The sequence below is a fragment of the Mesoplodon densirostris genome, chromosome 3, assembly GCF_025265405.1.
Source record: "Mesoplodon densirostris isolate mMesDen1 chromosome 3, mMesDen1 primary haplotype, whole genome shotgun sequence".
In the NCBI taxonomy this organism is placed as follows: Eukaryota; Metazoa; Chordata; class Mammalia; order Artiodactyla; family Ziphiidae; genus Mesoplodon; species Mesoplodon densirostris.
Window position 1 is genome coordinate 112,419,230 of NC_082663.1, and position 21,651 is coordinate 112,440,880.

General features: G+C 51.7%; 1 protein-coding gene across 1 annotated transcript; it reads right to left on the minus strand.

The window, feature by feature from the left end:
• Window positions 1-10,469: 10,469 nt before the first annotated feature.
• IRF1 (interferon regulatory factor 1) lies at window positions 10,470-17,786 on the minus strand. The gene is made up of 10 exons (XM_060091923.1): window positions 17,574-17,786; window positions 16,440-16,531; window positions 15,063-15,162; window positions 14,075-14,251; window positions 13,908-13,957; window positions 13,668-13,800; window positions 13,357-13,479; window positions 12,969-13,018; window positions 11,762-11,897; window positions 10,470-11,452 (listed from the first exon to the last, which is right to left on the minus strand). The coding sequence occupies exons 2-10, from the start codon at window positions 16,524-16,526 to the stop codon at window positions 11,340-11,342; spliced, it is 969 nt and encodes a 322-aa protein (XP_059947906.1). The 5' UTR covers window positions 16,527-16,531; window positions 17,574-17,786; the 3' UTR covers window positions 10,470-11,339.
• Between the last annotated feature and the right edge of the window lie 3,865 nt (window positions 17,787-21,651).

Genomic DNA, 21,651 nt, shown 5'->3' on the forward strand with positions numbered 1-21,651 from the left:
TCCTTTTTCTTCTCCGAGCTAGACATTACCAGTTTCCATAACCATTTGTCTTATAGATCCAGTATTCTGGTTATCCAGTCTGGAGAGGCAATAAGAGGATCCAGACATGGTCTGAACAGGCAGAACCATGGATACAGATGGCAAATTTGGGCTTGTGTGCTTTGACCGTCAGTGTATTCAAGCTGTGATGGTGACAGCTGCTGGCATGGCCTCTGACATGGTAGGAAGGTTCAGGGTCACTGCTGAGCGCCTTTCTTTCTTTCTTTGCTGTTCTCGTGGGCTTTATGTAGACACTTTTTTGATGTAAAACCCCAAGCTCTAGTCTTTGTCACAGTGTTGTATTTCTCCTCAACTCTCCTGGAGACTCCCTGAGAACTGGCTAGAAGTAGGCACTCAATAGATATTAGCTCCTATTATTTACTTTATTGTTTTCTTTATTTGAATGAACAATCATGAATTCAGTGTCATTTATTGAGCATGTACTATATGTCAGGCACTGCTAGGTGCTGGAATATAGCCGTGAACAGAATAGGCTTGTCCCTGCCCCCAGAGCTCCCAGACACTCTGGGAAGACTTGTTGATTGAATGGTTGAACTCATTGTGATCCACACCACCACCACCAGACATTCAGACATTCATTGTGTGCTCTCTGTGTGTTCAGCTCAGAATACATCCTCCCTGCCTTCCAGTGCTGGAATGTGGGAGTTGTTGAGAAAGACACCACTGTGGGAGTGAAAAAACACTGGACTTGAAATCTCTAGAGATCAAGTCCTAGTTCTGCCACAAACCCACTGTGTGACCTTGGGTGAGTTGGCTTGACCTCTCTCAGCCTCAGTTATCTTGACAGTGAAATGAGAATAACAATACATCCCTCAGAGGCAAAAGAGGATCAAATAGGGTCACTACACTGCACAACTCCAGGGGGGTGCTGTTCAAATTTTAGTCTCTGCAGCTGCTGGTGACCTAGGATTAAATGAGACCGCTTTTGCTGTGCGACCTGAAGTTAACAGTCAATAAACGGTAGCTATTGTTATGTACAAGCTAGAGGGAAGCAGGGTTCTCTGCAGGCCAGCAGGCTGCATAGGATTTGGCCAGGCTTTGTTCTTCAAGGAAGGGCAGGGCTCTGAGAAGTACAGACTGTGATGCAGGCAAATGCCAGGAGCTAGCGACTCCCAGGGCAGGTCTGGGAGAAATGAGGCTGGTGAGGGAGGTGGTAAGGAGAAGCCACTGGAAGCTGAGCATGGATCAGGGATGGATGAGACTAAGACGAATACTTTAATTACTGAGCTGCGGAGAATCCTAGAGAGCATCTTGTCCAGCATCCAGTCTCACTGGGCCAGCAGAGGCCAGGGAGGGAAAGTAGTTGAGTCTCCGAGATCCCGCAGCAAGGGCCAGGGTCAGGACTCCTGCCTGTGCAGAGCCCAGCTCAAATGACTCTTCTGGCCCAGTTTGTGGTTCCACAAAAGGAAGTCCCTGGCATTTTTCATTTATATATATATATATATATATAATTTTTTCTAAATGTAAAAGTACTTATAGGTCATTGTAGAGCATTTTTAAGTTATGCAAATATAAAGAAGAAAATATAATCACCTACAGTCCTACCAAAGATACCACCATTAGTATTCTGATGCATTTCTTCCAGTAGGTATCCCACATATAAAATTATATATTATATATTCATTAGATTGGAATTGCATTGTGTATAGTTTCATGTTCCACCTTTTCCCTGTAAAATCGTATTTTATGAGAAGGAGGGACTGTTTTTTTATGCAAAAGAAACTCTAGAAACCTTTTTTTCTTAGGGGAAAGAAAAGGTGCAAAGCCCCAGTCTGCGGGTGGTTGGGAGGACATCCTGCGGGCTGCAGGGTGGCTCTGTCTCACGTCCGGTCTGAGCTCTGAAGCAGTGGCTCAGAGAAAGACAAGCCCTTCTCTCCTCTCCTGGCCAGGGCGCAGCCTCCTGCCTGTGGGCAAGGCAGAGTTGATGAGTCTGCACTCACCCTTCCTTCCCTGACACAGGATGTATGATCGTCCACTCCATGCAGAAGTCTGTGGGGCTGTGATCGTTACTGCTCATTAATAACAACAGCATCTCAGGCTGTGCAGCACAGCATTTTCTCGTGCATTATCTGACCTGAGACACACACACTGTGAGGCAGGTAAGACAAACGCTGTTTTACCTTTTCTGGATGAAGAAGCAGGCTCCGAGAGGTTTAGTGCCTTATTTGAGGCCACATAGCTAGTAAGCGGCAAAGCAGGGATTTTATGAAGATCTGGCTGACATCCACTTTAGTGATTTTTTTTCCTCTAAACCTTTTTCTCTCTAGTCCTAGGTTTTCCTAAGCCAAACTGAATTCCCTTAGTGAGGCCAAAGACTGAGAGAGCTTTGAGCATTATGGGTGTGTGGAAAGGACACAGAATGCTACCCTGGGTGTCTTAAGGCAAGTCCTGCCGGCTCTGGCTGGATGTGCTGGGTAGCCTGACCTCAGGGCAGCTCTTCCTGGACAGCTCAGAGCCAGAACCTATGGAGCTTTGGGGAATAGGTTTAAGGAGGCAGCTGTTTCCTGTGGGCACATCCAGCAGAGGCACTATTCTTCGGCATCCTTCTTGACCCACCCAAGTCACGGAGGTCCATTCCCTGCGCAGGGCTCCAGAGTCACAGTGTCTCCCAGGACAGAGTCGGCTCTTTCACAGAGCGACTGTGGGACTCTGTGAGACTGACTCTAACCAGGGGATTCTGAGCAGTTACATCCTTCAGGTGGTATCCCAGTATTGTTGCTATAACAAATTCCCATAAATTAGTGGCTTAAAACAACACAAATTTATTATCTTACAGTTCTCTAGGTCAGAAGTCCAAAATGGGTCTTAACTGAATTAAACTCAAGGTGTCAGCAGGCTGCGTTCCCTTCTGGGGACTCAGTAGAGAATCTGCTTCTTCGCCCATGCCAGCTTTTAGAGACCACCTGCATTCCTTGCCTTGTAGCCCCTTCCTCCATCCTCAAAGCCAGCAATGGCTGGTCAAGTCTTTCACATAATGCTGCCTCCCTGATTCTGACTCTTCTGTCTCCTTCTTCATTTAAGGACCCTTGCGATTACATTGGACCCATCCAGATAATCCAGAATAATCTCTTTATTTTAAAGTGAGCTAATTAGCAACCTCATTCCCCATTGCCATGTCACAGATTCCATGCATTAGGATGTGGACATCTTTATACCACCATGGACCATTATTCTGCCTACTCCTCTGGGTTCTCCAAGGGCTCCATTCTCAGGCATAGAAAGCAGGCCAGGCCAGACCACAGTCAGGATGTGGCCACCCTTATTAGGAGAGGTCCTTTATGCCTAGGTCCCCTCCCACCTGTTCTGCTCCTCACTCAGCTCGACCTGTCCTGGATTCCTCTTTTCCCATGCTCTGTGCCCAGTCTTGGGTGGAGATGGGCTAGGCAGGAAGCGCCAGCAGGTGTGGACATGGAGGAGGGGGGATGTAGGGCTGGATGCAGCAGGACTGTGGGAAGCCCTGGGGGTGAGCACCTCCCACCCAAAGACCCTAGGGCTTCCAAGGACTGGGGCCTCTGAGAACTAAGGCACTGAATTCTAAGGGAAGCTCCAGGCCTGGAGGGGCAAGCAGCCAAATATTGAAGCCCCTCCACCTCAGCATCCCTGGCTGCCCTTGACAGCCAGAGGTCACCTGGCCCCTTTCCTCAGTATGACTGCCTGTCTGCCTTTACTCATTCCCTTTCCCCACTCCTTCCCTGGGCCTCAGGCTGGAACTTGGTGGGAGCCTGAGGAAGTAGTGGGCCCTGCGGAGCCTCTGTCCCTGAGCTGCCTGCTGAGGTCCCCAGGGATATAAGATCCAGTAGGAGGGCCAGTGGGCAGTGCAGAGAAGGAGGGGCTGGACAAGGCCTTTGGTCCTCCAAGTAGGGGGACCAACTCACCCCAGTTGCCCAGGACTTTCTCAGTTCTAGCGATGAAAATTCCCACATCCAGGAAACTCATCTGTCCTGAGCAAACTGGGACAGTTGGTATCCTGCCTCCAAGGCCCTTTGCCCCTACTAATCTACTATAGATTACCTTGTCAGCCTGGATGGCTAGCCCTTTGGACTCTTGGATGCCAACCTCTGCACGGTATCTGGGAGCAGAGAGATCTGGGGGCTGGGGAAGGGCCCCGAGCGAGTGCCGGGGAAGTATAGATCTCTTCTTGCATGTTCCTGGACCCGTGCCTGTATCTGCATGGGACAGAGCTCCTAAATATATGCACAGGGGGGTGAAGAATTGTGTTTGTATCCGATTTCTAAACATTTAACAGCATGATTACTTTTGGGTGGTGTATTGCAGGTGGCTTTAATTAATGTTTCTATTTACTCATCTGTATTTCTTACTCTGTACAATTAAACCATGTTCCTTTTACTTGTGTACATTTTTAATAAAAGAAAGTAATTAATGACTCAGCCTTCCATCTCCAGCAGTCCTGCTGAGGGACACAGATGGGTTGTGCTGCATGTCGTAGGACACAGTGGCTCTTGTTCTGGGCTGGTTGGTCATGGCCCATTCTGCCCAAGGCTCTACTGCAGGGTCAGAGCTAGTTACCACTCTGTGCCTTCCCTGTCTCTCAGCCTTCTCCCTGCACCCCAGAGTCCAGCCTGGATTGTCCCCCAAGGAAGGACTCAGAAAAGCCAGGTGGACAGTGGGTAGAGAAGGTGAGCAGATGCTAACTGCAGGGCTTTGCTGACCCAGGGTTTTGCAAGAGATGTTCTCAAGTGCCAGTCTTGCCTGAGCAGGATCTCCTTCTGTGAGAATATGGAGGAGATGAGCTGCTTGCCCCTGAGGAGCTTCCAGTCTGGTTGGAGAGGTTGGGCATGTGGGGAGTAGCAGACAGGAAGGGGACAGGCACTGGCTGGTGAGGTTTTGCCTGTGTGAGCCGTCAGATACGGGAGGGCCCCAGGACTGCATTGCATGTGTCTCAGTCTGGCCAGAGACCAAAACTGGGGTCCTCCCGAGTGTCCTGAGGCAGGCCCCCAAAGTGGGGGCAGATGGTCTCCTAGGAGGTAAAACTCTGGCTGCTTGCCAGTGCACCACAGAAGGGTGGTGATGAACTGTTCTCAGACGCTGTTCTGAGTCTTAGAAGTTTGGACACCCTTCAGGCCCTCCTCTGCCACACCCCACCCCACACACCTAGGAGCTCAGCCCTCACCCTGGCAAGCCCAGAAGGAGCACCGGAAGGGGAGCCCTGAGTCCCCAGCAGAGGCAACCACCCTTCACCTCCCACAGGCAAGGGCAGCAGCCCTCACCCCAGTTCACCATCGCAGTCGTATGGGCAACGTGAAAGGACTTCTTGACTTTTTCTCAGTTTTAAGAAAAGTAATTGCTATTCTGCCCTAATGACTTCCTCCCTCCCTGTTCACCCCATATCCCTAAACACCAGCTCCACACAACCGAACAACTTCCTCGTTCCATGAAGTCAGCTTTCTCAGAGAAACGTGGCACACGATTCCCCCTACCCCCACCCCGGTGCTCATGTGGCCTGGGCCACTTGCTTTGCTCCTGAACTATGATCCCTAGCGTACCCCTTCACCTGTCTGAGCAAAGGTGTGGCTGCATATTTTTAACTGCTGTGGAAGAACTCACTGCACCTGCCCTAATCCCGGCAGATTCAGGATGGGCAGCGTGAGGGAGAAGTTGATAGTAGAGCCAGACACCCTGTATCCACCTGGATGGTAAGGAAAAGGGGATGGCAGAGACGTAGAAGGACCCAGGCCAATCCAAGGCATATGGCCAGGAATAAAAGTGAGAGCCACCCTTGCTTCCTCTCAGCAGAGTCTGGAGGGCGGGGCAGGCCTTCCCTGAAGGAAACCTGCCAGTGAGTCTGAGAGCCCACCTGATGTAGGGCAGCAACCAGCCAGCTGCCAGGGGCGCTGGGTTTTCTCAGGGACCAGGAAGCCAGGATTAGACTCAAAACAGGCAGAGGGTGGCTCCAGCCTTGTGACTGTGAGTTAGGATGCACCCTTGATGGGCTTGGCTCACACAGTTACCCAGAGTCCAGATCTCTGAGGATCCCAGGACTCAACAAAGGGTCTGACTTAAAGCAGGAGAACGAGAGAGACCCCGTTGCCTTGCTCAGACAGAAACGCAGCTGAAAAAGTCCTTTCTGATCCCTAGAGCTGAGATAAGGCCTAGCAGGCCAGAGTCCCCTGGAGCTGGGAGCTGGTTCACAAACGGACATGTGTGGCTGAGGTGCCCCCTGCATTGAAGCCAAGTTATGGGCCTGTGTTCCACCCCCTGGGGGCCCCACTCAGCGAACTGCAGGTGGCCTCTAGGGCATTTGCATTGCCTCCCTTTAGGATCAAGTCAAAACTCACCTCACAGGGCCCTGGGGCCTGTAGCCGCAGAGCCATGTTGCCTGGGGTGAGGGCAGGGAGCTGAAGGCAGGGGTCCCACACAGTGTCCAGAGCAGCTGCAGCTTTTGCTGCCTTCCCTCTGTGTCCCCAAATGCTTTTTTTTGGCATAAGGTGCTAGTTGCCCCAGGCAAGCTCTTCCAAACTTCTTCCCCAGGCCTCAGTTTCCTCCTCTGTGGGCAGCCTGACTTCGTGGAAACAGTCTGGGTTCCGGGCACAGACAGATGTGGGTTGGAATCCAGGCCCCATACGGATTAACTGAATCATCCTGGGCAAGCAAGCGCCTTGTGCTGGTTGAGCTTTGGTTTCCATGTCTGTGAACAGGGGCTGTGGTGGGGTGCCAGTGCCATGGTGCATACAGGGTGCTTGGCACAGTGCCTGATGCACAGTGAGTCCTCAAGGCTGTGTTGTCATGATCCGGCTGGACTGTGAGGTCCTTTTCATTTCTGCTCCTTTCTGAGCTCGTGGAGCTGGATGAGGGATGGTGCGGTGGGTGAATGTCTGTCTCTCCCCTTGTACTCAGCCCCCATGTCCTTGCCTCATTGCCTCCAGTATCTCCTCAGTTGAAATTAAACCCCACACAGACTCTGTAGGCCTGCCTCACCGTTGAGCCTGCAGAAGCGGGGGGTTCTTTTACAACTCCCCACCCCTAGGAAGTCAGGAGAAATGGGTCTCTTGGGAGCTGCCTGGAGCTAGGAAAACCATGTAGCCAACCAGCTATGCCCTTGTGCTGCCTTAGACTTGGACTCACAAGCGAGCCCTGGCTGACAAAGACAAGTCTTATTCTGCCCAGTACTTTGACTCCTGGAAAAGGAAGTACATGAGCTCCTCATTCACCCTCCAAGCCCCTGCCCCTGTGACTGCTGGCACAGTGGGGAAAGGTTAGTGCAGAGTTCTGATGAATTTCAAACATTCTCATGATGGGAGGGATAGCTGTGCCCAGATTAAGAAAGGGCATTACGTCTGACAGACAAAAGCTTCCTGGGTGCTCCAACAGGGCTGCTGAGGAATCCTGTACCCCACTAGTACAAGGATTTTTGGATGTGTGCAAATCATGTGAAAGAAGTCCAAATGGTCCCAGAGAATGACAGCCTGGGTATGACCCAGCCCTACCAGCCTGGGGGCATCACTTGCAGAGGAAAGGACTTCACCTCCAACCAGACCCAAGACTTTTTCCAAGACTTCAGTTCTGTCTTTGGCAGTCCCCACCCAAGACTTCCAGAGAGATCTGAGGATGCGCTTATCTTGCACACAGTGCACTGAGAGATGCTGAATACTGATATATCAAGAGGGGATGGTTTGCATGTCTTTCCTAAAGGTCTTCTGCCACCATGAGCCTTTGTATGGGAAGCTAGCATATTAGCCTCTAGCTTCCTTCCTATTGCCAAGTAAGCTGAATGAGTAACAGCCCAATTAAAGTGACACCTTTGGAGTAAGGCAAGGAAACTCCTATTACTAACCAGAAATGCCCTTGAACATCTGTAGACTTGGCAGGGCAGGAGTTCTAGCTGGTGTGCCTGAGCCCCACGTTGCCGGTTTACCCCACTGCAAAGTGGTCCTTCGTGACAATGCTGTTATCACAACCCCAGCCTAACAGGTCTTTCAATGAACTCCTAGTCCCTCAGCCAAGAGCTTCTACCATTAGCACTTAAACTGAAATTCTTGGGAGTGAGCCACAAAAGCATGGCAGATCCTTCAAATGAATTTATCATGCCCAAATTTGACACAGATTATACTGATGTTGCTCCATTTCAGGCACTGTTTGGCTAATGAGTTAGTATCAGCTGCCATCATCCTTAGGTGAGCATTTGGACTTTACTGTTACACTTGTCAGGCATGGGCTGAGGTCCATGGTGGGGTGTGGTGAAGACAGCTCACCATGCTGGAAAATCTGGCTCCATCCCACACTACTCCTTCATGTCTGGTCCCTAGGACTCAGCTCCCTTTGTAATGGGGAGGGGTAGATTTTTGGGGTCCCTCCTTGGACATTCCAAGGAGTTGGTTCCAATTGTTTCGGATGCCTAGGGTAAGAAGAGTTAGAGACCAGGACTCTATCTTGGCTCTAGAGATTGGGACCTCACTGATGGAACTCCTCTCCCATTTTCGTAACTTACAAGTGATGAACTTCGCATATTAGAACTTGAGAGATTTCCACACCTGCCTGGGACTTCAGCATATCCACCGCCTACTCTCTGTCCGGGAATACGTCGAAGGACAAGAGGAGAGAAGTCAGAAGCAGTCCCCGCTGTTTGCTCTGGGTTGCATCCCTTCCTCCCCACCCCTCCTGGGTCTACTCTACCTGGCTTCACACCACTCCTAACCATCCTTAGCTGGAAAAGCCATGTACTAGAAGACCAAGCCCCCGGTTAGAAGCCATAGGCGGCTAGCCTCCCCATCCTATTTTCCTCAGTAAGGGCAGGGCCCTGCAAGAGCTCGGAAAAGTCATCTTATCCCTCCCCTTTGGCCCCCAGATGATGCTAACTCTTGAAAAATCCAGGTGGATCTTCTGATGGGTAGTGCTTGAGACTGGTCTATCCAGGCATCCACAAACAGAATGTCTACCCAGCAGGAGGGCCACCTGCCGTTCAGGGAACAATACTTCCCAAGCTTTGCAGAGAACTGAACTTCGCCCATTTTCCAGTTTTTTCATTATTTTCTCACTCCGCCTTCTCTCTCCCACACTCCTTCCAGATGGCTAGGCCCTACAAGGGGGTTTCTGGGACCAAGAATATGGAAGATGTGTCCACACGGCTTGGTTTCCATGAGTGACCCATTCACTCCCATGGCCTCATTCCCTAGACGATGCTAGTGATGCCTGCTGGCTTCCCTTGGCCAGCCTGCCTACTGCTTTGGGTGCTGTTTAGCCCCAGGGACAGACTGAGGCAAATGAGAAAAGCCTATTTCCAGATCTCTGCCTCTCAGACACTGTGACTTGGTTCTTATCTGAGACCCTTCATTGCCACATATCAGTGATTCCCAACCTGTGGTTTTCAGAAACACTGTTCTGATCAAAGATATCCCTTCACAGAGATGCTGTGAATCTCTATTAGCCCAGCCAGAACCCTGAAAAGATGTGGAAGAAGGAAGCCTGCTTCATGTAAGGTCATCCACGGTTTTCCTAACACATTTGTGCATGGAGCTGTTTCACAGCACACTGCAGGCTGGTATTCAGCACCAGTTATTATTGGCTGTCAAAATAGTAAAATACTTTTGAACAGTCAGGTAAATAGCCTCAAGCCCCTGTCCCCAGTGTCCTCCAACCACCCCCAGCCCCTCCCCCTCAAATCTGCTCCCAATCCAGTATCGACTTGTACTGTCCAATATGGTAGCCACTGGCCACATATGGCTTTTAAAATTTTAACTAATTAAATAAAAATCCAGGGACTTCCCTGGTGGTCCAGTGGTTAGGACTCCACACTCCCACTGCAGGGGGGCACAGGTTCCATTCCTGATCAGGAGACTTAAGATCCCGCATGCCTCATGGCGCAGACAAAAAAAAAATTTTTTAATCCAGTTCCTGCATTGCACTGGCCACATTTCAAGTGTTCGGGTGGCACATGTAAGTATGCCGCTGCCTACTGCAGTGGACAGTGCAGAGACAGAACATTCCTGTCACTGAAGCAAATGGACAGCAAGTACTGCTTGGCGGCACAGCAGGCCGCAGGAACCTTTTGGGGGCTGGTGTCTGTTCTGATTGCCAGTGACCATGCTGTGCCAACTGTTAACTTTTTGGAGTAGCACCTGAGTACACCTGCATTTGAATTTAGCAGGACATTCGAGTCTATGGCACATTCCTCAGAACTCAAAACCTAACATTCCCCAGGCCCCAGGAGCCCAAGTTCAACTCATAGCTCTGGCTATAAAGCCATGGGCAAGTGACTATATTTACATGAGCATATCCCTGTGCCATGACTGTCCCTTCTCCATGAACATAACTGAAAGGATTTCACAATAGGTGCACATCACCGCTCACCCCAAAGGCAAGCTCAGGCAGGATGCCAACAATGAGTCCATCAGAATGTGTCTACAAAAAGTAAAATCATCTATAATTTATGTCTAAGTAAAAGGCCACACCACTTATAAAGAATTAACGTTTTATAAAAAGACAAATGTACATATTTACACACACGTACATGTGTGGTCACACATGACTTAGTGGTTAGATGACACTTCCAATTTTAAAAGTCACACTCACACTTGCCTCCCTGGGCCTGCTGGGGGCTGCTGGGGCCTGCCTGAGGGGGCAGGTGGGTGCAGAGCAAGGCACAGTATAAATAAATGCAAATGCCAAGAGCTTGGGGGAAACGTTAGTGTACACCTCTGATCAGAAATGTGGCAAGGTCCACAAGAAAAAGTGCCAGGTTTTTTCACAAGCCCCTCAGCCTAAGCAGGGAGCAGGGCAGAGCTCCTCTGAGGCAGAGGGGGCACTGTCCCCACAGGACCCCAGTCTTCCTTCACATTTCACTGGCTTTGGAACAGTCCCCAGGGCTCAGCTAGGAAGGGAGGTGGTTCTTTGGGAACAGGATTCACTTAGTGCAATTGTCTCTTAGTGCAGAGCCAGCCCTGGAGTTGGTGCTGTGCTTTCTGAGGTCACTGGTCCGTTCCCTTGGGCCAGCTCAGTGACAGCAAGACCCTCTCCAGGCAGCTGGGCTCAGAGGGAAAAGCTGGAGGCTGACTCCTGTCTGAGACCTCCACCTGACACACCAGTCTCAGAATGCCATCTTCCCAGGAGGCAGGGCCAGCTTTACCCCACAAGATAAGCCCAGACCCTGGCCTGCCGGACCCCCAGAGGCCACTGTCCCAAGGAGGAAATCCCCATCCCTGGTCAGCAGTGGGGTTACACTTTGTCATATCAAGGGGCCACAGGATTCCTGCTTCTCTGTACCACAGCCGCCATGATGCCAGGTCCTGCTTGCCTAGAGAAGTAAAAGGGGGCCAGGGGCCCACCTATGGTGCACAAGGAATGGCCTGGATGGAGGGCAGCCTGACTGGGGGCAGCAGGCTGTCCAGCCAGCTGGTGTCCATGTTCTTCAGATCTGAAGATATCAGCCCAATATACCCTAGAAGATGTGAAGAAGGTTGTGTGAGGATTGGGGATGGGGAGGCAGGTGTGTTCTCCCCCCACCCTCCAACCCTATCCGTGAAGGCCTCAGACACAGCAGCCTCTGCTGTCCGCCCCATGACAGCCTCAATCTTAGGCAAACCTGAGGGCCTGGAAGGAGCAGCCAATTTGTAAGCTGTCTGTACCCTGATGAATTTAACAAGGATGCTTTACCCCTGCTGCTCTCTGGCCCTGCCCCCAAGCCTTCCCCACCCGCTACTTGGTTTTCCCTTCTTTGAGAAACCATATGGATCCACGGTCTCCTTACCCCCAGGGCTGTCAACTTCTGGCTCCTCCTTGCAGCTGAAGTCTCCATAGACAGAGGTGGGCTGGGCCCCAGGTTCATTGAGCAGGTACCCCTTCCCATCCACGCTTGTCTGCTGCCACCCTGACTGCTCCAAGAGCTGGGGACAGATAAATAAGAAGCCATCGGCTCACTTCCAGTACAGACTCACCCTCTGATCCTGCCTTCAATGAGCCAACGCTTCCCAGCCAGGATCACATCCTTGGCCATCTTCACATTCTCAAATGGATATAGACGTGGAGTGCAGTTAGGATAGGGGCCTGGGAGGTGAGGGTCTGCCCTGGGCTGACACTCCCACATCTACCTTCTGGCATAGAATCTCCAAGACTTCCCTCTCAACTGGGTAAGGACATACCAACTGGGAGGGTGGCTTAAAGCAATGGTTCACATATTAAGTCAAGAAAAGATGCCTAGAAATTTCAGGTAGAGATAAGGAACTATGCCCATGTCTCCATTTTCTGTGCTGATGGAACAGAGCCTGGGTACAGCTACTTCAAAAACTTTTTTACATTTATTTTAAAAACTGAAGCAGAAAAAAACCTGGAGAATAATTTGCTTAAAAAAAGAAAAGCCAGGGCTTCCCTGGTGGCGCAGTGGTTGAGAGTCCGCCGATGCAGGGGACACGGGTTCACGCCCCGGTCCGGGAAGATCCCACATGCTGCGGAGCAGTTGGGCCCGTGAGCCATGGCCGCTGAGCCTGCGCGTCCGGAGCCTGTGCTCCGCAACGGGAGAAGCCACAACAGTGAGAACCCCGTGTACCGGGAAAAAAAAAAAAAAAAAAGAAAAGCCATCATATTACAGATCCCAAAGGCTGATTACTGAAACCTGATGTGCAGTTCCCAAACTAACAGGACTGGGGCATGTTGGGGCAGAGGACACGGGCCAGGGACCCGGCACTGATGGTGGCTGACTCAGAGCTATCTGAGGCCCTAGGACAGCATGTCAGAAACCCAGCCTCCCTCCTGCACCCACTTCCACAGTGTCTTTCCCACCAACCAAAGAGGTAGGTCAGTGGTCCCCAGCCACATGGATGTGACACTTGTAGGACCATGCAAGCAGACAGGTCACAGCAGCAACTGCCTACCCTCCAACTTGGAAGCTCTCACTGGTTCTCTCCCCTCACTGAGAAGTAGCCACCTCAAAAGAGCACTGAAGAAGGAAGGGGCTTTACCTTCATGATGTCCTCAGTTAATTTCCCTTCCTCGTCCTCATCTGTTGCAGCTGTGGATGGGGAACAGCAGAGAGGTTGGCTGAGGTCAGTCAGCCGGGCTCACCCTGCAGTGCCAGCCCCACCAAGTCCCCCTATCCCTTCACACATGCGCACACACACGCTGGCCTCCAAGTGGATATCTGCCTTCCATGAAGATTCCAGAACAGAACACTGTCCTTGTGACTCAGCCTCCTGAACCCTGAAGCCACACCTCTTCCCACCTCTTCCCTATTCTCTCCAGCCCACCAGTCAGCTCAGTGCTGGGTGGAGTTCTGAGCATCTTTTCTCCCTCAGGAAACCCCTCCTTGGATCCCAACAGTCAGGCAGGCCAGGCCCCGGAGGCACGAACCTTCAGAGGTGGAGGGCATGGGCGACACCTGAAAGTTGTACAGGTCACTGGTGCTGTCTGGCACAATTTCCACTGGAATGCGCCAGTCGGGGAGGGTGCTGCTGACGGCACACGGTGACAGTGCTTCAGGACAACAGAAACTGAGGGTCAGAGCTGTGTGCTTTCTTAGTTTGCCAGGACACCCAGCATCCCCCCCAACTCGCAGCCTGCTCCAACAAGTCACCATCTACAAGCACGGTGCCCCCTAGACCCAAGAGAAAGAGCCATCCAACCAACCTGTGTGGTCCCCTGCCAGACCCGGCCCACCTTACCTGGAGTAAGGGCCCGTTCAATGTCCAAGTCCTGCCCCATGTAGCCCTGAGTTGTGTAGCTGCTGTGGTCATCAGGCAGGGTGGAGCTGCTGAGTCCATCAGAGAAGGTATCGGGGCTGGATTCCCCACATGACTGTAGAAGGAGAAAGAAGCTTAGGCCCAGGCTTGCTGGGGCACTCCTTCTACTGCCCACCTTGACTCTCAGGTGACCAAAGGCTAGCTGCTTAGGATCATACTCACCTTTTTCTTGGCCTTGTTCTTAGCATCTCGGCTGGACTTGCACTTTCTCTCTGTGGGGCAGATAGGCTGTCACCCTTGGTACAGGCAGGCATGCCAGCCCCAGCTGACTTCCTTCCTCCTTCCCTCTCTCCCTGAGGGCTTTCCCAGGACCCAAAGCCCTTAGATACCTTTCCTCTGGTTCTTGGTGAGGGGTGGGAGCATCCGGTACACCCGCACAGCTGAACTGCCCTTGTTCCTGCTCTGGTCCTTCACCTCCTCGATATCTGGCAGGGAGTTCATGGCACAGCGAAAGTTGGCCTTCCATGTCTTGGGATCCGGCTCCTTTTCCCCTGCTTTGTATCGGCCTAGTGGGCAGGAAAGTGAAGAGTATCATCAGGACTATAGGTGGGGATCCTCAGCTGTGCCCTGGCTTGGAAGGAGAAAGACAAGAGAGTACCCCTGAGTTCTCATGCTGCCAGAGATCCACAATGGTCAAACCAGCAGGTATTCCTGGCTGACACCTGTGCAGGCCCTGGGCTTCTCAAATGCCCAGACTTGGCTCAAATACATCCAGCAAGCCTCAGCAAAGGGCCTAGCCAGAAGCACTAGAGAGCCCAAGCCCCAAAGTGCTAGCTTTGTCACAGATCATGCCCAGTCTCCCTTTGGCTGTCAGCAGCCAGATGGCAGGGACTGGGGCTTATTTGATAGTTCCAAACTTGGGAATGCACACAGAGTAGGCATCAAAGAATATTTACTGATAGGTGGACTGACTGGTCCGAGATGGGCCAAGAGCCCCATCCCTGAAGGATGAAAGAGGCTGCCAACCAGATGGGCCTTGGACCCAGGACTATTGGTTAACATCAAGAAAAAGGAAGGCCTGGATCTCTTTCAGTGTCCGTGCTCACGACTGCTTTTGCCAGGGAGAACTTTAATCTAGCCACAAACTCCATGAAGAAGCCACACTTTCTAAGATTTTGGCTTCGTAAATTCCTTTGTGAACGTGCTGAAATGATGAACCCTCTCCCCCAAAACACACGTCTGCTCCCTGCCCACCCCCGAATTCTGTACAACATCTCAGGGAGCTCAGAGACCCCAGTGAAGAGCCTCTGTGTTAAGAGAAGTGCCTCCCCTTATCTCCTCCCTGCTCCTCTTAGAGCTGGAGTCCAGGGCACACACCTGTGTGAATGGCCCAGCTCCGAAACAGACAGGCATCCTTGTTGATGTCCCAGCCATGCTTGGCAGCGTGCTTCCATGGGATCTGGAAGATCATCTCCTCCTATACAGCACACAAGCACACATACATGTAAGACCGTATCAGCTCAGAGACCACAGGCTTTTGGCCTGAATCTGCCCAGCCCCCCAGATCTGGGAAAAGGCTGACTTCCCCTTTTCACCCTGACATCTGGCTTGGGTTGACCCATCCTGAGAATGGCTTAAACAGGCTACTCCATCACTAGATCTTTCAGAAGGGGCTCGGGGTTCTGATGAGCTAGGGCATCATCAGCTCAGCAAAGACCTCCTTCTGCCTATTACAGATGTGCTAGGACCCATACAGAGTACCCTGGGATGCTTCTCTCAGACTTGTCAGCACCAGCATGGAAGTGAGACGTCAGTTCATTAGATGGGGCTGCTCAGGACAACTGTGACCACTGGCTCCTACACAGGGGGTCCTGGCCATATACCTGTGGGAGCCCAGGGCCAGACTTGGATGATGACTACATGTGTGACCCTGGCATTGTCACTATACCTCTTTGTCCCTCACTGTTTTCTCTTCCGTGAAATGAAAAAAACACAGTCACAAATATGAAAGCTAAGGTCTCACTGGTATCTTTACTGCTGGTTAACAGTATGGAGTTTTGAGTCAGACTGCTCAGGTTCAAATCTTGACTTTATCGCTCTTTGTGTGATATCATCTACTTCTCAGTGCCTCAGTTTCCTTATCTGAAAATGGAGATATTAATAGAATCTACCTCACAGGGCTATGTTGAGGATTAAATGACACAATGTAAGTAACATAACATGGTGCCATGCTCGCTCATAGTAAGTGTACAGTAAGCATTAGTTGTTATTATGAATACTATTATTACTGCTAAGTCTTCAGGGTCTATGTTGTCCTTTGTGCACCAGCAAGAGGCCTCTTGGGTCTGGACAACTGGTGCAAGGTTAATTCTTGGGTTGCCTGCTGAGCTAGTCACCTTCCTGCCAGCAGTGCTCACTTTTCTGTCTCCTATCTGCCTGACTGGAGCCCTCTAGAATGTTGTGTGTGCTTGTAGAGGTCTCCCTCAGGAGAGACCAGAACTTTGGCCCTGCAGATGCTGGGAGAATCTTGCTGCTGGAAAACTGTCAGTGCCTTCAGGTGGATGCCCAGGGAGGCAGGCAGGAGTCAGCCAGTGGGGCCCTGGCTGGGTCTTGTACACTCCCTGCAGGATCCACTAGGAAATACATCTGCCTGCTCCCTATCACACTTCCCTTTTTGAGCTGCATCTGAAGCTTTGGTCCCCTAAAGAACATGGGTTAAAATAGTGGCAGAAAAACCCAAAGAGTAACACTCACTTTATTAATCCAGATCAGCCCTGGGATTTGGTTGGAATTAATCTGCATCTCTAGCCAGGGTCTCATGCGCATCCGAGTGATGGGCATGTTGGCTGTAAAGAGAAGACAGAAGGCTCCTGTTTGGAGTCTGTTGAGCAGCCCCTAGGCACTACCCTGCCCCACCCCAGGTCATTCAATTACCCTCCCCTGCCCTCGTCCAGATACCAAGTACTACAATCATGGGGAAGGGCGCTTTCTCTGGAATAAAACCGCCCTCCAAATCTTTTCAGCATCTTGAGCAAAATGCTTCTTCCCTCACCCCCTCCTAGACAGTCTTGGGAGGAGACAGGCATGCATGTGTGTTTCAAGATTTATGTTCAGGAAAAGAAACAAAACACAGAGATATCTAAATACCAGAACTTTTCTCCCAAAATTCAAATCCTTTGGGAAGCAAGGGGCTTCTTTTGCTTGATGCCAAGAAATTTTCCTGCTTGAGTTGTTGCCACTAGATGTGCACCTTCCCTAATGGACAAGCAGTCACCCTACATCCTGGACTCCCCCCCGCCCCAAATCTATTCTACGCCTCCCTGACAGTCACAGTGTAGAGGCCCGGACGCCAACCCTTCCGGCCTGGTTCCCCTCCTCGGGCGAAGTGGCCCAAGGAACACCTGTGGCGCCTCTTCCCGCGGTCCCGGGAGGTCCTCCAACCATCCAGGGCAGCAAGCCCCAGGCCCCGCCACCTGCATAGACAGCCTGAAACCTGGGGCCTGGGCGCGAGCTGGGACCGCCGAAAGTCGGCGCCGGGAGCAAAGGGCGCCCACGCGCCGACATACACTCGAGTACCCCGCACGACTCGTGGATGCGCGCAGCCAACACACAGGGCCACCCAGAGGCCGCCAGCGGCTTCGCGCACACAGAGCTGCGGCAGCGGCCGGGGTCGGGCAACCTCGGCCGGGTGGGCGGTCCACGCCGCGGCCCGCCCTCCCCGCGCAGCTGCTTGCCGCTCCTCCAGCGCCTTCCCGAGTCCGCGCGGGGGCCCAGGCCACGCCGCGAGCCCGCCACTCTCCCGGCTGGGGTTTTCGTCCCCCACTTCCTGATGCCCCGCACGCTTTTGTTCGACGCCACCGGTGCCCCTTGCGGCGAAGGCGGGCTCACCTCGGCTTCAAGCGCTTTTCAGCGGCGGCGCCCGAGGGTCCCGGAGCGGCGAGGGCTGCTAAGCGGGCACGGGGAGCGCGATTCTTGGTGGGAGCGGGGAGAAGGCAGAGGATGCCTGGGTCGCGGAGCCGCTGGGCACGGCTGGCCTCGGCTTGGCTCGGCTCCCGCTGGCCTCTGCTCCGCCCGGCTCGGGCGCACGTCCTGCCTCGACGAAGGAGTGGCGCGCTCTGCCGGGGTAGCGGCGCCGGCGAGAAATCTAAACACTTAGCGGGATTCCCCCAGCCCAGGCCGGGCCCCGCCTCCTAGAGAGCCGCGAGGGCGCCCATTGGCCAGCGCCGCCTCATCATTTCGGGGAAATCAGGCGGTTGTAGAGCTAGCGGCGAAGGGGAAGTACAGGGCGGCTGCCTCTCCCCACCCCCTCCGGCCTGGCGCCGCCGCCCCGGGGCGAACGCGGGCCCGCCCCGCCGGCTCCCACTCCACCCCCATACCAGCTCGCCCAGGAGAAAGCTGTCCTGGAAAGTCAAACGGCCCCGGCCCATAGTTACTCCCCTCACTCCGCACTCCCCCAGCCTGCTAGCTCCTCTGTCCATCTCCTTGCCCTCCTTTCCTGGGGATGGGGACATCTATCTCCCCAGCCCCGGTGAGGGGGTCACCCGGGCACCTGCGCCTTCTTCAGAGTGGACGCCAGGACTGAATCCCCGGAAAACCAACCTGCTTCCTCAAGCCCGTTAATGGGGTGTCAAGAAGGGAGGGTTTTGGCTCTCAAACTGCCCCCTTTTTGAGGGATGACCCACCGCCAGGTCATTCACCTTCCCTGGAGAAGTAAAGGAAAGCCTGCCCTGCTTGGGGCTGCCAGGACGAGAAGAAATCCCAGCTTGGCCGCTGCTAGCGCAGCCTGCCAATGGACTGGGGACCTGTTTCCTCAACTACAAAATAACGATAGCCCTACCTTGCTGGTTTACAGTGACAGAGAGATGATGTCTGTAAAGCATCATGACCTACTTGGGCAGCAGATGATGCGTGGTTTGCGAGGTCCCTGCCCAGAGTCTAATAGTGACCAGGGAGAGACCTCTTCTGCTTCTCCTTCTACACCCTTGGGACTGCCCCACAAAGGGAGAAGGGTTTCAGAGAAGCCAGGACTGCTGAGTTGAGGTGGGTGTGGGCTAACCTTGGCTCCTCCTAGCACTCCTGCCTTAGGCCACCTCCACAGTCTCATGTGGCCCTTGCATGGGAGCCCCTCGGTGGCAGCATTAGTGTCATCTCTGGGCCCTCAGAGCTTGGCCCAGAGACATTCTGGGCAACATGGGGGAACGGCTTAGGTCTGACCAAGGCCTTGGGTCTAGCCAAAGGATTGGGGAGCCCAGGTCCCAGGCCCCTTGGGGATGGAAGCTATTTAACTCTTGGGCTTACAACTAGACCTTGACCTACTTGTACTCCTAGACGCTGGGCTGAGTGTTCATTTTTCTATCTAGAACTCTGGCACAGCAGGCTTTTTCCTTCAACCCCATCAAGCTGCTGATTCAGAGGTAAATCACTCTTCCAGGCTGGGTTGGTTGTGTCACTCCTGTCACCCCAGCTCTCCCTCCATAGTGGCACCCAGTTGCAGTGTTGCAGGCTATCAACAGACACATTGATGCAGCATTCCACCTGTCAGTCACACTAGAGCTTCCTTCCCACAGAGGAAATGGATGGGTCAATCCAATAATGGTGCACCAGAATCTGATGCTGTGACTAAGACCAAGCTTGGTTCCCAGGAAACCAACAGGAATGGGTCAGAGCTGTCTCCCAGATACGGATGGGTGCAGGAGCCAGGAGAGGCAGAAAGGCAGGAAGACTGTGAGGAGTGAGCCTAGCTGGGTGTTAAGCAAAATGGAAGGTGCTGAGGCCCTGGAAGTGAGGAGAAGGGTTGAGGTGCTTTAAGTGACAGAAGGGAGTGGAATGCACTACAGAAACCAAGACCTTCTGAGCAAGAAGAGCAGAAAACAAGTGGCTCCTGAGTTGCAAAGTCTGTTCTCTGTGCAGCAAATGGGTGCTTGTCCTACCCCTAAGAACCTGACATAGCCACTGGAGAATTCAGTGTGAGATTAGGGAAATGAAGTTTGCATTTCATGTGGTCTGAGGAATTGACCCTGTGAAGGCAACAGGAGAGTGTAAAAAGTGCTTTAAAACAAGAACTTTATTTTAATTCATAATCATCTGTATATATATATATATATATCTATAATGAGCATCTTTCTGTGTCATGAAATGTACTTCTGTAATATCATTTGTAATGGGTACATATTATTCTATCATAAGGATAAATAAAAATTTACCCAATTAATCCCCTATTGTAGGACATTTAGGTTATTTCCATTTTTTCATAATACAAACAGCACTGTGTAGCTAAATCTTTGCGCACATCATAAATTTTGCTGAGGAGAAATTCCCCAGTGTTAGTATTTACCAGTGAAATTGTCATTTACATTTTTGAAGTGTTCTTTGCCTTTTTTTTTTTTTTAACTTTTAACTTTAGGGATTCTTATGTAATCTTTTTTTTTGTAATCTTGAAGTCTATAACCATCTGCTTATGATGATTGGGGGTGCTGTACTCCAAATCAGTGAAATAAAGCTAACCCCTGTTTAAGTATCTCAAATTTTTATTGTAGCTGTTCTTGATGAATCCCATTCTAAGATTTATCACACATTCCTTGGGAAGCTGGACAGACTGTATATTGTCCTTTTCAGGTTTCTCTTAGTAATTCAGGGCTGGCCCTTTCCCCTCTCTGACTCAAAATACTTATCTTCTGTAATTCCAGCCATCCCTTCTGGGCAGGTGACCTCCAAACCCAAACTCTGGCTGCCTTCTGGGTGCTCCCCTACAACCTTATCCACAGATTCACACACAAGCAAGCAGAACTTTTGACCTCCCCCTTCCACACTGCCCCAGCAGCTTTCTCTCTTCCTAATTCCAGCTCCCTCTCTGGTGAAGTCTTTGCCATCCTCCTCCCCTCTTTGCCTCACCTGGTCCTCTGGTCTTCCTTGCCTGAATCACATCCTGCTTTTCACATTTCAGGTTCAGGCTGTTGTTGCCACAGCCTCCCCTTGAGACTCCCTCCCTGTCAGGCCTGCGCCTCCAGGCACCTCTGCACTAGGATTATCTCCCTAACTTTGCTGACCTCCTTAGCATTCAGGTCCACACAGGAGCCTTGTGGTTCCCTCAGACTCCTTAGCCCCACATTCAATTCACTGCTAACTCTGGTCCTAAGGGTCCCATTCCAACCTTCTTTCCCACAACTCCCCTACCCTTGGCAGTAACTACAGGGCGGTGGAAAGAGAGTCTAGGAGTCTCATGTGGTTGAAAGAGAACACGGGATTTGAGTCTGAAAGCTGTGTTCTTGTGCTTTGCCATTTGCTGTGTGACCTTAGGCAGCTTCTGTCCCTCTCTGGGTCTCAGTTTTCTCTTCTGTAAAATAGAGGTACTCTCTGCACATCTGTCCTAATTGTTACAAAGATGAAATTAGATAGACTATCAAACTCCTTTCTAAACTGTAAAATGTTAGTCAAAGGACATGCGTTCACAGTAAAGCATGAACCTTTCACTGTATTTCCATTCTCTGAACACACTTTGTGTTTTTCCCCTGTCTTTGCTTCTTCCATTTGCTCCTCATCCCTGACTTCCTAGGATACTTAGCAACACTCACCTCACCTGCCGTTCCCCCTTGCTCTCTCAGTCTTAGTTCTCCCCCTCCCATTCCCTCCACCGCACTTCAATTTCAGTCTGTTTTAAGGCCCAGAGCAAATGCCTGGTCTTCTATGAAGCACCTCCAAAGCAGCCAACCAGAAATCCTTCCCCTCCTCAAAACCCCCTAGCCCTTAACTTTCATGTTTTCTTTTCTCCACTTATCACCTTCTGGGTGGTGTCCTTCTGGGGAACAAAGTCTGCTGTTTTTTTTTTTTTTTTTTTGGCCAGGCCACACAGCATGTGGGATCTTAGTTCCTTGACCAGGGATCGAACCATGCCCCTTGCAGTGGAAGTGCAGAGTCTTAACCACTGGACCACCAGGGAAGTCCCAAAGTCTGCATTTTTCTGCAAGAG

Bases quoted from the DNA above. Each gene is read 5' to 3' on its own strand.
- IRF1 (XM_060091923.1), bottom strand. From the start codon at position 16,526: ATGCCCATCACTCGGATGCGCATGAGACCCTGGCTAGAGATGCAGATT. The intron at 13,801-13,907 runs GTGAGTATGATC...CTCCTTCTACAG, and splicing joins AGAACAAGGCCAAGAAAAAG to TCATGTGGGGAATCCAGCCC. The intron at 13,480-13,667 runs GTAAGGTGGGCC...GTTGTCCTGAAG, and splicing joins TGAACGGGCCCTTACTCCAG to CACTGTCACCGTGTGCCGTC.